This window comes from Lissotriton vulgaris, unplaced genomic scaffold, assembly GCF_964263255.1.
Source record: "Lissotriton vulgaris unplaced genomic scaffold, aLisVul1.2 SCAFFOLD_403, whole genome shotgun sequence".
Taxonomy (NCBI): domain Eukaryota; kingdom Metazoa; phylum Chordata; class Amphibia; order Caudata; family Salamandridae; genus Lissotriton; species Lissotriton vulgaris.
Window position 1 is genome coordinate 1,458,712 of NW_028248553.1, and position 22,841 is coordinate 1,481,552.

The 22,841-nt window shown below is 47.2% G+C and overlaps 1 protein-coding gene across 1 annotated transcript in view; it reads right to left on the reverse strand.

The window, feature by feature from the left end:
• The window catches only part of CDC27 (cell division cycle 27), a 533,340-nt gene extending 511,055 nt beyond the window's left edge, over nucleotides 1-22,285 (reverse strand). Inside the window, exon 1 of the mRNA XM_086950015.1 lies at nucleotides 22,085-22,285. Within this exon, the coding sequence (XP_086806141.1) occupies nucleotides 22,085-22,268 (184 nt within the window). The 5' untranslated portion in view covers nucleotides 22,269-22,285. The remainder of the gene's footprint in view (nucleotides 1-22,084) is intronic.
• Between the last annotated feature and the right edge of the window lie 556 nt (nucleotides 22,286-22,841).

Here is a 22,841-nt window from a genome sequence, read left to right on the forward strand (position 1 = left end):
TTCGTTTCTTTTGATCCCTTTTTTCCTCAGAGGACTCTCTCTTATGCTTTTTAGAGGAATGTCCCTTTGCTTCACCCTCAGACTCAGAAGCTTTCTTCTTTTGAAGCCATAGCAATAGGCGAGCTTCTCTGTCTGAGTGTTTTAGCAGAGAAGGTACGACAATGTTTGCAGTCCTTAAGAACATGCTTGGGATACAAGCAGCACAAGCAATCCTTATGTGGGTCTTCAGAAAACAATCTGGCTTTGCCACAGGATCTGCAAGATCTCAAGAGTCTTTTTTTGGAGCCTTCAGACATTTTCAAGACATAAGATTGAAAATCAGTACCTTACTTCCAACTGTAGAGGGTCAAAAGTTCAGTAGAGAATGAACTGAACTCAGCTCAGGGAGACTTCTTCTCACACAAAGGCGGTTTGAAATCGGAGGTATGGTGGCTCTGCTGGGAATGGTGTATGTTGGTGCTGGCAGCTGATTGGCTGTGGTTTGGACCACACAATGAGGAGGAGAGGTTACCTATTGTTATACTTCTCTATGTTTTCCAGGCAGTTTTTTCTTCTACTGCTATGGTTATTCTTTTTACCGGGAGACTCCCACCATGACGACGGGGAAGATACAAGCATGTGAATCTATGAAAGATACAATACTGGAGAACTTGTTTTAACCTTTATTCCTGTAAAATGACTGAACAGATTTACACTAAATCACAACTAGCAAATTTTGTGGATAAATATTCAACTTTATGCCAGATTTGTTGCAAGTCCATTCAGCTCTTTTTTTTCTGTAACTCAGTCTAATTTTCCCAACAGAAATTGATCGACTGATCACCCCAAAACGCTACTGGAAAGTGCTGAGGTGGAGGAACTTCTTTTTAAAAGTTTCATCAAACACCGCCAAACATATTAGCATAACAATAAATGATTCGCCTCTGTAAATTCTGGCCTGTATAGAACTACACAGGGGCTGCCGGTGTGGGGTGTGTGCATATATCACTTTTGCCAAAATTGGTGTAATTCTGCCCAGCCATTTTTTGTGTATCTGAGAGCAAAGTTTCTTATGGGAAATCCAAAGCAAGGTTTACACTGTATAAACTTTATTTGGAAAACGTGCTTTTTTTGATTTCATATAAACCAAGTCAACCCTTTGAGAAATTGGCATTTAAAGAGGTGTGCGGTTAGAATTGATGGAGAATACTCAGATGGTTTGATTGGCAGAGGGAACTTTTTTTTTCTAGTCGACTGTTTGGATACATAGGGATCAGTCCTCCACTTCCGAGCAATCAAATTCAATTCAGCTGAAAAAGTAGCAGTCACCATTACAGGACTTTACCCCATGTCCTAAAAAGTTTTAAAAATAAGGTTTAATTTTGAAAGGTAGGTGGACTACAGGAGCGACCAGTGTCAGAGGAAAGTGGCGGGGTGGGGGGATGGGTGGAAAGGAGACAAAAAAAAAAACAAGGGGAAAAAAGAAATTGACTGCACCTCGCTGCATCGCCGGTCTTCTACTTTTCTTGTGGCTCCACTGCATGCCCAGGATCCCAGACTCCCCTCCGGATAATCCTGAAGCTGCTCTCATGCACGACAGCAGCTTCAGGATTGGCCTGAGTGCCCTTGATTTACGCACCAAGGGAGACTGGGAGCCTGTGCTTTGCTGTCTGCAACCCAGCAATGCAGCTGGGTTGGAAACAGCTTCAGTGCGCATTACGGTTTGGCAGACCCAAGAGGGCCAGCCAAACAGTTATGCACACTGATAGTACTGCACACCATTCCCCATTGGTGCCTGTCATCCCCCTAGCTCCATCTCCAAGACTCAGCCGGGAAACAAAATAAAACGATAATAAAGCCGTTTTTTTTTTAATTGTTTATTTTATTTTATTTAAAGCTGCTGGTAGGAGAGCGTTGTTCCTCCGCCATAGCGGTGAACCCTCTGCTGGTGGACTACCTGACTAGAAGGCCCATGTTTGAGAGACACCCAAAGGAGAAGAGGTCTTGGGAGGTGTTTGCAAGGGCCAGGCACGGGCAAACCCTCTGACTAACTGTGAAGCTTGGCTTCGCACAGCAGGGTTGGCTGCAGGACGTGGTGGTTGGCAGTTCACGGGTGGTTGAGCACAAGACCTATCAGGAAGTGTCATCAGTGAGATTATCAATGATGTCACTTATCATGAGTGATGCAATATATGAGGTCACAAGGAGTAAATGGCAGAGGCACAAATTATACTTCGTTCTGTCAACTATATCTGGTGAATTTCAGGGGTTCTTCAGTTCTTAAAAGTTAGTTCTTATCTCAGTTCAACACATAAGTAGAACGTCATTTTAACCTTTGATTTTTTCAGTAAATGAAAAAATGAATTACTTGCGATAATCTTTCTGGTGGACAATTTGTCTTCTGCCAATTCCTCATCTGTAGAATAATCACAGGCGTCAAGCTCAAGTCGCCAGGAGGGGTTGTCTTCAAATTGATGCTAAAGTGACATCTCATGACGTTACCAAAGCCACATGGCACCCATGGCCCCATCAATGTCTGGATCAAATTATTCCAATCCTTCGAGGCGAGCGGCTGCATTAGCATCAAAATTTAGTGTAGTTCCAAACTTAAATTGCAATCTAATTATTCTTTTCCTATAATGCATTGTAAGGAAATGGCTCTTTTTGTATGGTCACTTCCAAGTTTTTGGATTGGTTCTGCTAGTTTTTAAATTCAAGAGTGCACGGAGGCCTGCTAATCAAACCTCGGTGCCAGTGCTCCAACCCTAAAATGTGTAAGTCAAATGGCTTATACAAGATTGGCATAAGCTAAATTACTTTTAAGCCCCTAGTATATATGGTACCCAGGGTATGTTAGAGGGTCACCGCGGGGATTGCAGCAATGGTTGTGCCACCCCGAATGTGACCTATGGAAAACCTACCTCTCTATCCAACATTGGAGGCTGGAAGAGCAGCTTCGACCTGCTAGCCCAAATTTGCCTTTTAAAACAATGGCAAAGACAACCCTCCCCCAGTCATATGTAGAAGTCACCCCTACAGCAGCCCTATCAAACCCTTAGGCAGTGTACAGCATATTTCACTGGCAGAACATGTATTTTACATGAGCTTTAGTTTTGTTCGTTTTTTTAACTCTATTATAAACTTTGTACACACGAGTACCACAGCAGGTAACAGCATTACATCACTTTGTCACCTCTAGTGCATCAATACCCTGTGCCGATATGTTCTTACATTGGGGTGTTACAATTTATTATTTTGCTATCGTGGGTGGGAAAGCCACTCCCCATTTTCTTGCAATGTTTCGCTTGGCAATAGCAAAGCCTTGCAAGGATACGTTCTTTACTGCTGAGGTCTATTGGAGTTCCTTGCCTGTCACTTTGTGAAGTTGTCTCACTACCGCCCTCCAGTACATCTGGACCGGAGGACAACCCCACAGTATGTGAAAGAATGTGCCCTCTTCTGCACATTGTCTTCTACATGTGGAGTCAGATTTCCGTTTTATTTTGTCATAGTGTTACATGAGAAATAAGATCTGTGTAGGATTTTTATTGGTTTTAGCCTGGAGTTTATGGCAACTTCCAGGGACAAGCGAGCGCTTCTTCCAGTCTTCATCTTCTAGTTCTCCTAAATTAACCAGCCATTGCTCTCGTAATTTTGTTAGGGGGTCTGAAATAGCATTTAATAATTTTTGGTATGTTTGCGATATAGCGTTACTGTCAATTTTGGCGTTAAGTGTTCTATCCTCTAGCAGGGATGAATATGAAAGTTCTGCTCCCGACGAGATGATCGTCAGTGTGTGTCTAATTTGTAAATGCCAGTAGGCCTCTGAAGCTGCCATACCCAATTTGACCCTTTTTTTTTGTCCCTAAATCTTGGACATTTGAGATTCCCATCATGTCCCATTTGTCAAACCCTGGTTGTTTGATCAGTTCCCCCAGTCTTTCTGCATCCCAATAATGTAGACGGATGTACGTAAGGGCTATTCAACCATCATACCACCCCTTCACTAATTTACATGTAGCTATTCGCGGGGGATTTCCCTCCCATAGTAGTGAACTCGTCTCATCCTCAATCTGGGAGAAGTATGTGTCGGGTATGGGGAAGGGTGTGTTTTGTAGGGTATACAGAAACATTGGTAATGCCATCACTTTAAAATGCAAACACAAGGAGATGATGGAAGGAGCACTGAAACCTTTCTGACACTCACCTCAGTCACAGATCTGGGTTGAATCGATAATCATTCTTAAGCTCACTTCGTCACCTCAGTTCTGACGCAGTTATATGAAAATCATTCTTGAACCTTGTGCCTCATGGGAACAGTCCATCTCGAACTGCCAAGCCAGGTCTTCCCTAAAGCGGAAACAAGCATCTTGGGACCGGTTTCGGGGTAACACCCCTCATCAGCCAGGTTAGTTTGAATCCAATAGCAAAGTGAGCAAGGGACCCACGTCTGGGCATACCCTGCCAATTTAGGATGATCAAAGCAAACACAAGGAGATGATGGGCGGAGACACTCACCCCCAGTCACAGATCGAGGTTGAATCCATCATCATTCTTTAGCTCACTTTGCCACCTCAGTTCCGACTGTTCAGACTGTTCCCAAAAGGCACAGGGTCGAGACTGATCTGCATATGACCAGGTCTAAACTGGGGTGGCATAGTGAGCAAAAGAATGATGAATTTAACCCAGATCGCTTGACTAGGGATGAATGTTTTGATTTGTTCTGCATTCAGTCCATCAATTGTGTGTCTTTTGACATGTTAAAAAGGGCAGCACGGCCCATTAGGGACAACGTTAATGTTCTTCAAGTTTTTGTGTCGCTTTGTAGTCATTGGAATGGGCGGAGGAGTTTGTGTGAGTTGAAGAGTGAAGGATCTCTTGTGACATAGATCCCCAAGTATCATAATCCTTCCTCAGTCATAGTCAATGTGAAATCTGCCGGTAATTTGGAGGTGGAGCCTTGAAGGATAAATAATACTGATTTTGACCAGTTACTGGAGTACCCCAAAGTACCTCCTAAAATTAGTGAAGATTTGTATAATTCTGTTTATGGATGAGAGGGGTGATGCTACGTATAAGTCTGCATAAAGGAAGATTCTATCCTCCCATCCCTCCGCCCACCTCAATCCTCAGATTATTGGGTCTCCTCTTATCCAATTTGCAAGGGGTTGCGGCATTAGAGCAAAAATCAGGGGTGAGAGTGGACAACCTCGTTGAGTACCTCGTTTGAGAGAAAAGGGGCGCGAGATGTGTCCATGTACTACTACAAGAGCTAGGGGTTGAGCATATTATAGCTTAACCCAGATTATATATTTCGGGCAGAAGCCAAGTCACTCTAGTACTGCAAATAAGTATGTCCATTCAATGGTATTGGACGCCATGCAGGCATCTAGTGAAAGTATTGCAGCTGCTTCTTTCACTATATCATTCCTGCCCAGCACGCCATTGAGGCATCGCAGATTTAATGTTGTGTTTCTTCCTGGCATGAAGCCGACTGATATGAGTGTACTAGGCGTGTGATAATTGGCATGAGTGTTTGCCAACAGTTTGGACAAAATGTTTACTTCTGCATCAAGTAGTGATATGGGTCGGTATGAGCTACAGTGTTCTGCTGGCTTCCCCTGTTTGTGAAGAACTACGATAAAGGCTAGTATCAGGTCTTGAGGTAGGCATCCCCGTTGACTATCTTCATGCATTTCTCGTAAGTATGGTGCAATTTTTGTCGCAACCAGTTTCTATAATTCAATGGGTAGGCCATTAGACCCCATTGCTTTCCTGGGTTGCATACTATTTATTGCCCTAGTGATCTCATCCTCCGTGAGGTCACTATCAGACAAAGTAGTATCATCTACTGTCAGGGAGGGAACTCGCATTTCTGCAAATAGTTCTCTCGAGTCCTCCTATGTAGTTGTGGTGGTGGGTGTGTGGAGATGCCGAAATTTGCAGCGAATATCTGTCATTCCCTGGGGGTCTTTTAGTAGTTCCTCATTTTTGGATTCCAGGTATGCTACCCATTTATTAGTTTGGTCACGCCGATCTAGCCATGCCAGTAATTTCCCGGGTTTGTCTCCGGTTTCATATATTGTATGGAGCACTGTCAGTCGCCTATTTTTAACTCCCTCTGTTACTTTATTTGTGTATTCTTGTTTTTTGATAGCCAGTGCGTGCTTGGCTTCAGTGCTGTCCGATTTGACGATTTGTGATTCTCCCACTGGAATCTCGGTTTCTCAGTCTGAGTTCTTTCGGTCGGTCTTTTTTATGTCTAACCGTAAAGGACAGGACTTGTCCCTTTACTACTGTTTTTGTATGCTTCCCACAGTGTCTGAAGGGAGGAGACAGGGCCTTTATTTTCATCAAATTAGTGGTCTATGGTTTGAATGAGCTTGTCTCGTATTTGTGGGAGTTTTAAGAACCCAGGGTTAAGGGTGATTAGTTTCGACCTAGCTTTGTACCCGAAGTGAAGGTGAGCCAAACTGGCGAATGGTCTGATATTCCCCTTGCTAGATGCAGGATTTCACTAAAATAGGGCAGTTGGAGTGTCAATGTGAGGACATAGACTTATGTGCTCACGAGTGAAAGGTGAATTGTGAGGTCTGTGGGTTTTTCGCTCTCCAGACATCTACTAGACCCATTTCTTTTAAATAGTTTGATAGTGTAGAGTTCGCACTAGATGTGGGTGTGAGAAAGTGTCCTCTGTCTGCATGGTTGCCCCACTTCTTGCTGAACTGCTAATGTACTTTGAGTGTGCCCTGGGCTCCTGCCAATCAGGTAACCAGGGCCTATGTTCTTTCCCTAAATCTCCATTGAAGAACAAACCTAATTGGCACTCTGGCAACAGGGCAGTCCCTGGTAAATGGTACCACAGGTACCCAGGGCACTGTGACCAGGGAAGGCCTCTAAGGGCTACAGCACTTATTGTGCCACCCTTAAAGGCCCTGAAGCTTTACACTCACACACTGCCTTTGCAGGCTGCGTGTTTTGGTGCGGAGCAAAGTTAAGAGTCAACATGGCACACATCCCTGTGTGCCAAGCCTACAACCCCCTGCCCAGGCATAGATCAGCCACCCCTCTAGCTGGGTGCACTATACCAGTGGTGAGGGAACAGGTGGATGAGCCCTGTACCCCTATATTGTCTAAGCCAATTTGTAGACATTGTAAGTGCAGTAATGCCATTAAGAGTATATGGTGCTGGGAGTTTGTCATTACGAACTCCACAGTACCATATTGGCTTTACTGAATACTGAGAAGTTTGGTATCAAACTTCTCAGCAGATTAAACCACACTAAAAAACAACCTACCACTAGTGTCAAGGCTGAGTTGCGGCTTGCCAGCTGCCACCACCAGACATTTTTCTGGACCCCTGAGTCGAGAGCCTGCTGCTCTTGGGGGTCTGAAACAATGGACATCCTGGGACGAGGTGCCAAGCCTCCTCCCCCAGGATGGGCAGGGTCTACGTAGGGGTAGCTTCAAAGGCTTGCCCCCTTTGTGAGCTTCCCTAGGCCTGTTGCTGCTTTCAGGAACTGGCCCCCACCAGTCATGACCCGCACTTGGGCGGGGGAATTGGCGGGAAAAACAAGTGAGGAAGAGAGGTGTTCCCACCTTTGCCAACTTCACCCCTAAGGTGAAGGAGGCGAGGTGAAGCACTACTCTGTCCCCGCCATCTTGCAGATGGGGGGACCCAGCAAACCAGGTGAGGCATATGCCAACCTCCCACTGAAGGATGGCATAATAATGGGTGTACCCACCCCAAAGAAGGGACCCATTGGTCCCAACCTTTTTACCTACCTGTAAGGCCCCAAAATCTAGTATTTAGGGGCACCCCAGAACCGTGCCTCCTCAGACAAGCAACGACCAAGAAGAAGGACCGAACAGCCGTCTCGATTCTAAGAGGAGGAGGGCTTTCACTAACTTGGCCCCAGTCCTACTGACCCGTCCCCACCTCGAACCTGCATAGGCGAAACTCTGGTGTGTCCTGCAGTCAGCAACCTCAAGAACTCAGAGGACCTGCCCTGCCTTCCATAGAAAAGACTTTGTCTCCGTTGAACACCAGATTTGTTCGCCAACAGACTCCAGCTCCGGCGAAATCCTCATGTCTGCACCCGACGCCCGAGTTAGAGTGGCCCAACACCACGAGAAGGTCTCCCCAGCGATCCTAACCTGAAATCTGGTGATCCCTGACCTGCCTCAAGCCGATGCTTCAGCCTCAATCCGGAAGGTCCCCCCAACTGCGACCAGGGGCTGGTAAGAAGATCTGACCCTAAAAGACACCCCTGCACCCGACGTCACACAGCCTTGTGTGGCACAACCGAAGGTGCCTAGTCAACCCTTAGCATCCCAACTTACCTCTCCAAGAGGTGGCCGCTCATGCCCGAGCCTGCAGTGTGTTTGCAAACCGGAGACTCCCCATTGAAAGTAGGAGGGCACCTGACAAAAAACCAGTACCCTGCACCCGGCCGCCCTGGTGCCGCTGAGGGAGTCCCGTTGGTGCTATATTGAACCCCCATTTGCCCTGAGCTTAAGTCCAGGATCTTTGTTCCAGCAACCTTGTGGCCTGCTCGTGAGCAGCCACCAATCGGATATCTCCATGGGATAACATTGGACCTCAGCACTCTGCACTCGGCCTCCATATTGCTGCTGAGGGTGTAACAAGATTGCATCCTTGTCCCTGGGGGACCCCGGAGTCTAACCCCAGAAACCCAACTCCCACAACAAAGTACTTACTTTTACCTCTGCCTACCTTTGGGGTTCCACTGGACTCTGTGCAGTCTATACCTCACTTTGGCATAGTATATACAGAGCCAGCTTCCTGCAGTCGGTCTAGGGGGGGGGGGGTTCTGACTTTTTGTCCACAGAGTGCTATATTCAGATCACCTCAGAGTATCAAATATCATTCTGGTAATTCGAGGAGTAATATACTCAAGTCAGGCAGTTACCCTCTGTAATGCCGGTGGAATGTAGATGGATAGTACGTTTAGAGGTTTGCCCTCCCATGTCCCTGTGATGGCAGCGAATCTCCCCAGTGTGTCTGCCTAAGTTTCCTCCAGGGCGCGCGCACCTGCCCTGACGTCACTGCGCACCGCCTCGCTTGGAGCGTGCACATAGGACGTCCCGTGAACGACGCGAACATCAGGCACTTTTGAATGCGGTGGCGGCAGAGTGCAGGTACGGAGGCGGGGGTGGCTTGTGGTTATGTGTGAGCGCAGGGCAGACTGTGGCCTTTTGTTTAAGTACTGCTGTTAATCAGAGCCCCTTCAGAGGTCAGAAGGGCACCAAAAACAAGGGGAAACGAGTGGAACACAGGACAGAAAAGCACAAAACGAGTGGGACAGAGGGCAGAAGTGCACCAAACACGAGTGGGACAGAGGGCAGAAGGGCACCAAAAACGAGTGGGACAGAGGGCAGAAGGGCACAAAAAACGAGGGAAAGACGAGTGGAACAGAAGGCAAAAGGGACACAAAAACGAGTGGCACAGAGGGCAGAAAGGCACAAAAAACGAGTGCAACAGAGGGCAGAAGGGCACCAAAAACAAGGGAAAAACGAGTGGGACAGAGGGCAGAAGGGCACCAAAAACAAGGGAAAAACAAGTGGAACGGAGGGCAGAAAGGCACAAAAAACGAGTGGAACAGAGGGCAGAAAGGCACGGAAAATGAGTGGAACAGAATGCAAAAGGGGCATAAAAACGAGTGGCACAGAGGGCAGAAGGGCACAAAAAACGAATGGCACAGAGGCAAAATACAGAATACAGAAATATAGGGGCAGCTAAGAACAGAAGGCAGAACAGGCAAAGACGCGGGGGCAGCGAGGGGAACAGAAGGGAAAACTGGGCAGAGACACAGACAGCAAGGGGTACAGAAGGAAAGACTGGGCAGAAAGGACGGGGACAGAGAGGGAAGAAAAAGGGGCACGGACCACGTACAGGCAGCGTGGTAGACGGACAACAGCAGTCAGAGACACAAGAATGAAAATACAGGCAATACAATAAATTTGCAAACTGCCCTTAAGACCCTTATAGTGGCTCTGTATGTGTAAAAATGCACTATCTTTTCACTTTTTAAAGTAAACGTTTTGAGCGCCATTTGGCGCCGCAGATACGTGCGATTTGGTTCCTGGCGCACATAGCCATGGTCGCAGCGCACAGAGACCCTCCACTGCCGCACACAGAGGAAAAAAATTAGAGGGAACATTGGTGTCTGCCCATGTTCGTTCTACCATATATGGACATCGATTGTGTAGGAGTATTCCTGTCCCTCTGGAGCCGGTCAGGAAACCGGATTGTGCGACTAGTCTATATCCTCCTCTATTCAGTGCTTTACATGTGTTACCAACTAGGTGGGTTTCTTGTAGCAATACCATGTCCAGTGCGTGTCTTCTAATAAATTGAAAGGCTATCCCTCTTTCCAACCCATCCCTCAGCCTGCTACTATTCCAATGAGAGAAGCCGGAGAGTGGCTTCCATCTTACCTGGAGGCATAGTCGGCACAATGATAGGTATATCTTTTCGCATGTCTGTCAGTTTCATGAGGTGTGTCTCGGTGCTTGAGATACTGTGATGTGTGCATTACCCTCTGAGTTAGCCAGTTCCTTTGAGACTCTTAATTGGAACTGGATAGTGTGGGCTACGCTTGTTAAACTATATATTGTATTACAGCTACCCCAACTTGCAGTGTTAATAATTTGTTCAGATTTGCTTGAAATACAAAGTATTGCATCTCCCCTCTCTGCCTCCTTGCATGACGGTCCTGAAACTACCTGCCACCCCAACATTGCAGAGTGCCTGTCGTCCCATCTCATTAAACTAAGGGGGTCTAGGACTCCTGGGAACCAGCGCTACCTCCCCCGTGTCTCTTGATTATAGTATCTGTACGGTGCCAGTGTTAATACTTCCATGGAGAGTGCCATTACTTCTTTTTTCTTCTTAATTCTTGAAGAGAAACCAGCACTTTAAGGTTATACATTTGTCACAGCATTGTCATAAGTACCTCTTGTGGTCGAACCAGGTGGTATGTGAACTGGAACGGAACACTTCTACGGGCACAAAGTGCCATTTTGATGCTGTTATCCGTTGAAGTAGGCCATGGGGTAATATATCACTCGTCTTTGGCTGATCCCTCATTCATTTTCTTCGCCCTCTCCCGGGCTGCATTTGTTTTTTCTATCCCCATTTCGCCTCTTCCTGTTTTGCCTTCTGAGGAGCTCGCCTTCCCCACTGTGCACATATCTAGCTATTCCCATGTGTCTTCAGGATTGGAGAAGAACCAGGGCTTCCCATGTGTTTCCGCTCTAAACTTAGCGGGGAAAATCATTGCGTACTTGATTTGTTTAACTCTGAGCGCTTTGTTGACTACGAGTAAGCTGCGCCGTTGCCAATGAACACGGATTGTAAAGTCTGGGAAGAATTTGATTGCTGCGCTTTCATCGTACTTGTGGAGACGTGCGGGCTGTCTGTTGTATGACGTCGGGGTCATGGAAACTAAAGACTCTGGCCAAGATCGGTCTTGGCGGGGCTCCTGGACTGGGCCTAACCATGGGGACTCTGTGTGCACTCTTGATGGAAAAATAATTCGACTGTCCTCAAGGTTGTAGCTGTTGGCGGATTAGTTCCTCCACAAAGAGATCCACTGCGGGCCCCTCTGCCCATTCTGGCACCCCAATAATTCTTATTTTGTTCCTCCTGGAGCGACCTTCATAGTCATCCAATTTGGCTTCAATAGTCTTTGTGACGATTTATAAGCTTTGAACTTGTTGTTGAAGGAGCTTTGTGTCCACTCTCAACAAGCTTGTCGCGTGTTCTATTTCTTGGACTCTGTCACCCAATTTTTGTAAATCTGCTCTTATTAGGGAAACCTCTGTAGATACCGTATCGGTGGTTGTTTCCAATGAAGTTTGAACTTTACCGATTGCAGCTATGACATTATTTAATGTTGGCTCCTCTTTTACTTTTTAATGCTCTGATAGGCTGTTGCCATGTTCTAGTCCCAGTATTTATCCAATTTCGTTTGCTGTGTTCCGCCCTCCTTTGCTCTCCGACATGTTTAGTCTGGGTGAAGGTTGCATGAAGCGCAGCTACCTTAAACTTCCTAGGTACTGCCCCCGCCACCTGCTCGGTGAGGAGTCACCACTGCCAATAGGTGTTCCTTGATGCGAGGAGTAGATTATTTAAGCGCAGTCACTCTTGTCACTGCCTAGTGTGGGTGTGAACCGATTCTCACCAGCCAGATATGGACTGTCTCTCTGAACCAGGATCAGTAGTGTGGTGTAGTTTCGCTCGTGGGCTTGGTTATATCAGCAATGTGCTCCGGTCTCTTCTCTTGGGGGAGGAGGGGGTACAATTTAAGTTATGTTCCTCACATAGAAGGTCTTGCTGTGAAGTGATATTGTGGTGTATTCGCCTCTTTTCCTTCCCCAGTTTGCTGTGGATTTCTATTATAGATGTGGCACAGTACCATGGGGTCTTCTCTCGAGGTTGTCTACCTCTTGTGACTACCACTTGTTCAGCCACTCAGTGTTTGTTCCCTGCCATCGGTCCCACAGGCTGCCGCACTTACTTGGTCTGTCAGCTTCCCTCTCTTAGGTTTCTGATTTATGGCTTCGACAGTTCGTCCAGAGGCTGGCCTCTGTCTCGGCCTTGCCGGAGTTTCTCAAGGGTTTGTGGATGATTTTTAAAGGGCCCGGGTGCTGCCCCTGTAGCAAGGCTCCATCCACTATGGAGTGGCCTCTCGATGACGCCGATATGGGCCTCATCTGCGTAGCTCTTATCTCCGCACGAAGCGGAGTAGTGCTTCAACGTTCCAGCATATCTCCATGCATCAGGTGTTTTCGCGCCCCCCCACTTAGCTCGCGGTCCGTTACCCACTGTGGATCCCGGCTCAAACACACTGAACGGGCCTCTGATGCAGCCGAAGGTCTTCGTGAATGGCGAATCGCAGTGTGATCTCTTGGAATGTTCCTTTAGGTGTCCGGCATCTAGTGCGTAAGTTTGGCACCACTATCAGATGTTACAACGGATTTTGATAGAAAAAGGGCCTTGGTCCCTCAGTTAGTGTGCAGTAATTTCCTTGTGGTGTTGCTCCCCCCCACCCCCACCACCACCCACCGGACTTAAGGTTTGACAAATGAAACTTACTGTTCCTAAAGGGTTAGGTAAAAGTATTACAGGGTGTGGTTGCACAACTTCACCATATAATAAATCTTATTTCCACAAACATCTATCAAAGGAGAGGTGGGGGAGCTCAGTGGCAACCACCACTGTGTAATATAGATGTATCCACCAACCTAACCAGCAAAAGGCCTCAATGGGGTCATCATTTAACACTGTCCATAAAAAAAGAGCTTGTACTAAAGTAACCATAATGGGCTCACCTTCTAAAGGACTACATATGATTCACAATTTTAAGTCAAGATGTTTACAGGTATGCATTTGACACTTGCAGGACGCTGGCTCTGTAAATACTGTACCTAAAGAAAGGTATTGTGTGCTCAGAGTCCAGTGGATCCCCAGAGGTATAGCAGAGGCTAAAGTAGATACCTTACTCTCTTTTGTGGTTGTGTGGTTAAGCTGTCATGCTTATCAGAGGGTAGAGTTAAGTATGTGTTTTACACACTCAGAAATGATGCCACACTAAAAGATTAAATTCAGACCAATTGTTTGTAAAAAGAATTATTACTGTGTTATTTTTTTATCACGAGAAGCAAGATTAATTCAGTGGCAGGTAAGTGATACTTTTCATACATTACTACTTTTCAAGATACAGTGTGTACTGGTTTTGTAGAAGCACACTTATTTTCCAGTCAGAAAAAATGGTCTGTAAGCTATTTAGACTACTTGTAATTACTTTGTAGTTACTTTTCTGGTTTGAAGAGAAATAAATTAATAACACTGTTTAGGCATGTTAGAAATGGGTTTTTTGGTTGGCTAAGGCTTGCGCCAAAGCCAGACAGACACCGCCACTCAAGTCAGGGCAAGGGAGTTACACGCCAAAGATAACCCCTGCTCACCCCCTTGGTAGCTTGGCACGAGCAGTCAGGCTTATCCCGGAGGCAATGTGTAAAGCATTTGCGCACGCACCCACCAGCAACAACATCCAAGGCCCCCCACAAAAGGAACTCCACACAAGGTTATATCAAATATAGCCTTTGTATTCTCACAACACATTAGAATAGTAATCACATTATGTACACTGTGCCAACTGGCACTTGGCAATATTTACAAGGGATTATGTACACCTGACAAGGTCACTTGGACCACTGTCCGCATCAGCACTTGGTAAAGAAATAGTAAAATAGATAATTTGGTAAAAGTAAAATAGGTCATAAAACGTACAACCAGTAAACACTGGTAATAACTGTACTTTGCAACAGTCTGTGACATGAAATCCATCATGCACAGTATACCTCAAGTCTAACTACATTAGACCCTAGCCACCTAAGTAAACAATACACTAGGGGCGTAAATCACACAGGGAAGTATAATCACCCTAACACAAACCTAAACAGGTAAAACAACCTCCTATGCATAAACCATATCTAGAGGTATCAAAACAGGGTGCGCAACACACAATACATTTCCTAGCACCCAAAAACATTAGCACATAAATCATAATAGCATATAAATCACAGTAGGGCCTACGCCCTATAAATGTAACAACCCCCCTGGCCAACTGGCCAACTGGCCATCTAGGAAGGGGCTCAAATGCCCTATGTCCACAAAGTCAGGGCTGCATCCTAAGCAGCGAAAGTCCAGGTTGCGCCACTGCCACAAGCCTAAACGTTTCAGCTTCCCACTACTTGCTGGGCAGCTAAGGACAAGAACAGGGCCTAAACGCTGCAGATGGCACTAAGTGCTGCCCAGCTGGGGAAGGCCAAAGTAGGGGCGAAGGAGTGCGACTCACTCCCGAGTCCAAGAGCACATGTCCCCAAGAAAGAACCTAAAGGGTGCAGCTCACCACTACTTGCTGGGCAGGTGTGAATTCAAAACTGCGACACGGGCTCTCACTAGCCCTTTAAGCAAACTGCGCCACGTGGAAGCCTTCTAGGCTCTAGAAATACATATTGCGCAAATGGGAGCCCTCTAGGCTCTTATACAACTGTGCCCCCAAAAGGTTGGAGCCCTCTAGGCTCTAGAATTAACTGGGGACTCTGAACCACGGGGCTCTGTATTGGAAACTTGACCCCTGGAGCCCACTGGCTTGGAAAACTAATGGGGGGGGGCTCCTTAAACAAATATCACGTTGGAGCGGCCCACTGCCATCTGGGGGCGCTCAGGACAAAGCACGGTGCCCCTCTGGCCTTAGAAGCAAAGACTGCCCTTGTGGGAGCGGCCCACTGCAATCCGGGGCCGCTCTGAGACAGGGCACCACTCCGTTGCCAGGGGGACCCCCACAGGAGCCCCTTCTCTTGACTTAACTACTCACTGTTGGAGCGGTCCACTGAGCACCCGGGCCGCTCTGGACACGGTGCCCTTGCTGGCACTACATCTGTTGCCTCCCCCCCAGGCCATACTCACTGGCTCTGTCGGGGGAGGCTCTCTCTCTTTCAGCAGAAGCGGCGGGGGCAGGCGCCGGCAGAGTGCCTCGCGCCCCTCCGCAGCAATAGGCGGTGGGGCTCTCTCTCCCTACTGGCGCCCCACCTTCACCAGGCGCATCGCTTCACCAGGTCCCCCATCTCGGGAACAGGACTTGGGAGGTGGACCCCTCAAGGCTCCGGGCTCCTCCTCTTCCTCCGGGCACAGGACTTTGACCAAACCCAGCACGGGGGCAGCGGGATTTCCCTTCAAAACCATAAGTCCCGCCCGCCGCCAGGCACTACGGTGCCTGACTTCCCGTTTTCAGATGAACAGGGCCGTGGCGGTGACTTCGACATCGGAAAATGAGGGGTGGGCACCATCGGTATGCAAACAAAAAGTAAAAGCGGGGGGACACCTGCTAAGGCTCCTATAAACGGGGTGGGCATCCGTAATAAAAATAATTAAATGAGCGGGGTGGGCACCCGCAGTGAAGCCATTTCGGGGGGGGGGGGGGGGGGGGAATTCCCCCGCCGGGGATTCCCCCAAGACAACAGGGTAGCACAGCGCTGCCAAGCACACGCACTCCTCCTCAGCTGGGCAAGTGATAGGTAGCGCTTCCAGGCGTATAGATCCAAGAAGTCCTGGGCATCAGGGAGGGAAGAAGGGCCCAGGGCCCAGCACACAGGGCGCTCCAGCAAGGAGACAGCCCCAATTGCGGTCCCTCCTGAGCCCCACTAGCAGCAAGCCCCCTCATGACCCAGCAAGAACTCCAGGCATCCAGGGGCTGGGCAGGGCCCAGGGAGGCAATCCTTACCCTAGGGCCCAGCAGCAGCACGCCCCTGGTAGATTCAAGTCAGGAAACAAGAACATTTTCATGGGGTCACAGCCCCTCTTTTATACAGAGAAATCCTTTGTCTACAAAGGTGCAGGCCAGGGCCGAACCAGATGCAACTGGTTTGTGAGCACTTTGTTTTGCTCAGCCCCTCTGCCTATTCACAGGATGGGTCAGGGACATCAGACACACCAGAGGGGGAGGAGCCAGCATTGTGGAGGGACGCCCATCCCTATTCAGGTCCCAGGTGCACTCCTCCCTCCCATCAACATGCAGATCTCTCCTTTCACCACCGGAGTAGACCCATCCTGACTCCTGGAGCCAGGCACACCAGCCAGCTCCAGCCAATCACAAGCCAGACAGTCAATTCACATTTACTGCACAGACATGCCAACTTCTAGAAGTGGCACTTCCACACTAGACACAATAAATCCGCACACATCTTCGCGCAGCTTTTAATCTGATGAGTTCGCACATACCAAACGACCCTGCACTCCCCACACATCAGGAACTACCATGGACACACATATCCCCCCTGCATTCCTATAGGAGGGCAGGCCAGTCTCACACACGCACTCAGAAAGCAAACGCACTTTACACTGGGACACAGTGTCAAAGTGCGCAAAGACCAGAAATCACTATAATTATGTAATATTAAAAGGCAAAAAGTTCAGGGGTGAACCTGCCAGAAGGGCCAAGTCCAACAAGGCATTAAAGAACATCAGTAAGCAGGTTAACTGTTTTGAAGTTACTTCTGTAGCAGCACAAGACAGGTTAAAAAATTAGACCGTTTTTTTCTGAGAAAAACCCACAATACAATCGTATGGGGTTAAGTTTACAGTAAAGGGTTTAGTAAGTGAGTTTTGAGGGGAAGAACCAATTCATCACTCAAAGTGCACCACCAGCGGCTCTAGAGCAGCCGGGTGCCCATGTTAGCCAAGGGGAGAAGGGGGCACCTCGGTTGGTGGATGCTCAAGGGCTGGCCTCTTGGTCCTAGTGTTAAGGAGATAGCAATGGGGGTCCCAAGTTACCACCAAGACCACAACACCAGCAGCGGCACAGGGGCGGAAGAGAGCAGGGTGCTTAGACGGTGCCAGGAGCCTAATGCAATTCCATGTGGGTTGTCGTCTTTGGATTTCGACTCAGGTTCGGTCCAGGAAGACTTCGGGGAGGAAAACGCAGCTGGGCAGGTAAGTAGAGCTGTCCCTCTATGCCAGGATACTTTGATTTCGGGTAAAAAGGAAGCAGAGCCGGAGAATGCAGGAGCGCCTTTCGGTGTCAGGAATCTGCTTACTGGTCCAGTCGCGGTGAGGGGGGTCGTTGTGAAGAGGTTCCAGGCGTCGACATGGAACGTTGGAAGTGACACCCAGCAATGGTTTGGAGGTCAGAACACTAAGGGGCCACATCAGGACTGATGGACCCTCGGGAGACGGGTTGTGGGTGACTGGTGAAGCAGTAAGTCATGGAGCAGGGTTTCTGGCTTCTGCAGGGGCTGGATTGTCTTGTGTGGACAGGGCTGCTGTCCTTGAGAGTCTTAAGTCTTTATTGAAGTGGTGGATCAGTCCTCACCAAATCTGGTGGTTGCTGTTCCTTTTTGGAACAGTCGTTTTCTTCGGAGCTACAGGCTGGCCGGTAGGGCTGGAGCCAAGTCAGTTGGGCAGGGAGTCTTCACTACTGACACATCTTCAGGATTCCAATCTTCTTACATCGACAATAACTAAATTCTGGGTTCAGGGATGCCCACTAAACACTATTTCTGGGGCGTTTTTGAGGTTTTGAGGTCAGTAGCCAATGGGCTACTGACCTTAGGCTGACTACACCTTTGGTGTGCTCACTACTCGTGAGGCAGTGGCCACAATCTCTAACACTGATTAAAGGGTGCCTGCCATCTGCAAGATGGCAGGCACTGAAGGGTGGGCTTCACCTCGCCTTCCCGCTTAAGGGGTGGGGTTGGCAGAGATGGTCACACCTTCTGGGCTGTTCTAATTTTTACCACCGGTCTACCTGGTGAAAAGGCGGCAAGGGGATAAGTTAGCTGGTGTCCTCTTCTTCCTTTAGCATGGCTCTTCTGTCCTTCTCTCCTTGTCCGATGAGGCAAGGATCAGGGTTGCCCAATAATACTAAATTTAGGAGCATTTCAGTTAGGTACAGGTTGGGACCAACGGGTCCCTTACTTGGGGTAGGTACACTCCCTACTATGCCATTCTCTAGGAGGGGGGTAGGGGGGGGGGGGGGGACAGACAGCTCACTCTGGGTGGATGGGTCCCCTCATCTTCAGGATAGGGGGGGGGGGACTGAGTGTTGTGCTTCACCTCACCTTCCCCACCTGAGGGGTGGGGTTGGCAAACGTGGGCACGCCTCACCTACTATCTTGACTTTCCCCTCGATTCTCCCACCCAAATCGGGGGTCAGAACCAGTGGGGGCCAGTTGCTGGGAGCCACAAATGACTGGGTCAGCTCACAAAGTCGGCAAGCCTTTAAAGCTTTCCCTTCGTGGACACTGCCCATCTTGGGGAAGGAGGCCTGGCACCTTTGCCCAGGATGTGCTTTGTTTCCAGACCCCGAGAGTGGGAGGCTCTCGACCCAGGGGTCCAGAAACATGTCTGGGGTGGCACTAGAGTTCAGTCATTTTTTCAGGGGGTGTCTCTATGATGCCCTCCGAGTGCATTTTTTCATTAAATCCCACAATGGCATCAGTGTGGGTTTAATGCTCTGAGATGTTCGTTACCAAACTTCCTAGATTTCAGTAAACCCATTATGGAACTGTGGAGTTCGTAATGGCAAGCTCCTAGACCACATACTCTTTATGGCTTTACTGCACTTACAATGCTTAAGAATAGACTGACACTGTAGGGGTACAGGGCTCAAGCACCTGTACCCTCAGCAGTGGCATAGTGCACCCAGCTAGTAGGGTGGCAGTATGCCATAGGCAGTGGGTTGGAGGCATGGCACACAGGGACGTGTGTCATGTCGACTTCACTTTTCTCTGCACCAAAACACGCAGCCTGCACAGAGTCTCGCACACAGTCTAACATGCAAAACAGAACTGGCAGTAGGGCCTGGTCAACAACCAGACCCTTCTCATTTTCTGTTTAAATGGTTTTCAGTCTTGTGGCCCCTCACTGGGGGCATAATTGTATACTGAGGTATCGGGTGCATGTACTTGCAGTTCCAGGGGTGGCCTATCACCTTATGGCGATCCAATTCCCTACTGTGCATAGCCTTCAACCCTACTTAGCAGTGGGTTGACCCTGCACCAAATCCCCACTATTCACAGTCTTAATCCTGCACAATGGCGGTTGACCTCAGGGAATGGTCTAGGACTAGACCCTTCTCTTGTTTACATTTTCTATTTTTGACTTACGGTGGGGTACTTTTGGACCCCCCCCCCCCCCCGGCATCCCCCCCCCCACACCAATGGCCCAGGGGTATCTGACCACCTCGTCTCTTCTTATGTGTCCTGACCCTTCATGCCCACCCTGAGCACCTTTTTAAATGTTAATACCTTGAGAACAGCTTACACTAAAATGCATGAGTTAAGTTGGAACTTCTAGCCACATTTGGTGTAATTCCACTTAGCTGTTTTTTCTGTATCGGAGAGGAAACATCCTATGGGAATTACCATAGGAAATCACAATTTTGGGACCCACCTTTTTTCTTGGCTCATATTTTACGGATCAGTACAAAACTTTCATGAAGAAGTCAAAGTGGGGGAACTTTCTTGGGGCAAAGTTTTGACCAGATTTATTAAATGGGACCAATGCTATTAGAGAAACAACAAAAAAACCTTTCCAGTTGAAACCTCTGATCTAACTATGTACATAAGTGTAACTGCCACTGTGATACATCTTTGAATCCCTCTTTATTTCTCTCCATCCCTCTCTCTATCTCCTCATCACTCTATCTCCCTCTCCTTATCCCATTATTTATCCCTCTATACCTCTCCTTTTTTATCCCTCTCCCTCTTTATGTTTCTTTATCTCTCTCCTTATCCCTCTGTCCCTCTGATTTCTTTCTTCATCCCTCTGTCCCATCTCCAACTATCCCATCTCCATTTCTTTCTTGTATTTCTTGTAATATACAAGAAACGACCAGCACTCCAATAGCATTTTTTTCTATGATCTTTACTACGCTGCGGTGCAATCAATGCATTTCAGCTATATGCATCCTTATTCGTGATCAGACAGTGAGTATAGCCAAAATGTGGTGATCGCACCTCAGCTTAACCCCTTCGGTGTTCATGGCGGAACGGTTCCGTCATGAGCGTCGGTTGGCCTGTGCTCATGACGGAACCGTTCCGTCATGAGTCCGTAGGTTCTTTAGAACCTTCAGCACCGCAGAGGAATTCGCGCAGCACTGACGAAGTTAATAAAGATCACAGAAGAAGAGCTATTTGAGTGCTGATCCTTTGTTCTATATTACAAGACAGCAATGGATATATGAAACATGAGGGTGGGTGTGTCTGAACCCTGCACCACAGACGCTCAGGAGCATGCTAGTAGCATTAAGCAGTTCTATATGGAGAGGAGTGTGTACACACATCATAAGTAATTAACCCCTTCGGCGCTCAACCTTTCTGCCCTATGTTCAGTGAAGTAACATCAGGCAGGGTAAAAAGTACAACTTTCCCCTTTACTGCAAAAACCTGCCCTCTGACTGCTTGTCAAAGACTTCAAAGTACTCTGGTTCACCTTCGGGTGCCTGGTCAGCTGTGTTACAGCATACTATGCAAACAAAATGAACAGACCCACCCTACCGCTCTAACAACCTCAACCTCTTCAGAGTCCCAAAGCCCCGAGGACCGGCACAACTTCTCCAAGAAAAAAAAGACTGAAAACCAACCTGTCCTAAAACTCAGGGTTATCCTGCTTCTGCTCTAAATCTCAATCCTGCAAGCACTTTGAAACAATTCAGTTATGTAGTGTGCGCTCAAAATGCACAAAAAATATATGACTAGTACATGTAAAAAGCTCTCCTATCCCACTTGGGTCAGATTGATGCTATACGTATAACCCAAAATAAATAAAAGTCAATAAACCTAAAAGTCACCATTAATTTTTTTAGTTTACGATAACTAGATAACAGATTTAAAAGCCAACAAATAAAAATAGCAAATCAGCAGTCTTGCTTTCATATCAAGAGAGCTGGTAAGCTACTTATACTAAGAATACCTACCTAAACATGAAACAATAAAAACATGGAAAATTAAGTCAATATCATACAATTAATTGTACAAGATTGTGAAGGGTGGCCTGTCATTTCAGAAAACCATTTCAATTGATTTGCAGATCAACTCCCAATAGCAGTAAAAACATGTCAACTATGCAACAGCTATCTCACTAAGTGGTAATGTGGTTTAGCACACACTGAAATGATCTCTTTAAGTCTCACATTCTTTACTTCTAACACCCCAAAACCTAAAATCACTCACACCGCCCTTTACCTCTACCCAAACCTGCACCCTCAAGTCACCCTCACCTCCCCTTAATAATATTCAACCCAAACCCTCAAGTGACCTTCTCCTCCCTTTACCTCTATCCACCCCTGAACCCTCAAGTCACCCTCACCTCCCTTTACCCTTACCCACAAATGAAACCTCAAATCACCCTCAACATAATTTGCAACCTTCTGCAGTCCAAAATCTAAATCAGAAATTAACTGGCCACACAGGTGGGCCATTTGACAGACAACATAATTGGTTTAATGCTGCAGATGCCTCTGCTTCTGATAGTACATATAATCACAACCACCTATGCCAGGAACGCACGCACCTGCAGCTGCTTTCTGGATAGTGAAAGCTTGAATCTGAGGAGTTACCAGAGAAATCTTTCCTTCAGATATGATGGAAGAGTCCAGTTTTGAAATTTCTAAGCTGTCCAAATTTGGCTGATTTAAACCTCCTTTATTTATCTGTTTTTTCGTTTTTCTGTTTGCAATTTTTGGAGGAAACTTCATTTTTAACTTTTTGCTGTTTTCCTGCAAAGAGAGGATAAAAATAGGCTTAGATGCAAAGTAATATCTTTGAATATTTAGCCTTCTTGGGCTCTTTTCAGAACTTTTTCCTCCTAAAGTATGTCTTACAGAATGCATGTTTCTTACCTGTAACACCAGTTCTCGGTCTAGGGTATTTTCATTTAATTCTCAAACACTGAATTGTTAAGATGATCGCAGGATACCAGAAAGCTTTTGGAAGCAAAGAGAAAAAAAACTTTCCAACACGATGCCTATTAACAGGCAACATTCTATGGTATTATTTTTACTTTTCAAATAAATTAAATATCATCAAAAAAACAACGCATACCTACATTGGGTCCATAACTATAGCAGCTATGCTATTCTCAAATATTTTCTTTACTCTTTTTAAAAAAAGAGGTAAACAAATAGCTGTCATTGGATGGCAAAAAGCAAAGTCTTTAAGTGTTTCCTAAATGCCATTAACTGATGGAGGGAACTGATTTAATGTTGAATGGCTACAACCAAGAAAGCGTGTCCCGTTAGCCAAATACTCTGTTGCTTAGGGGCAGCTAA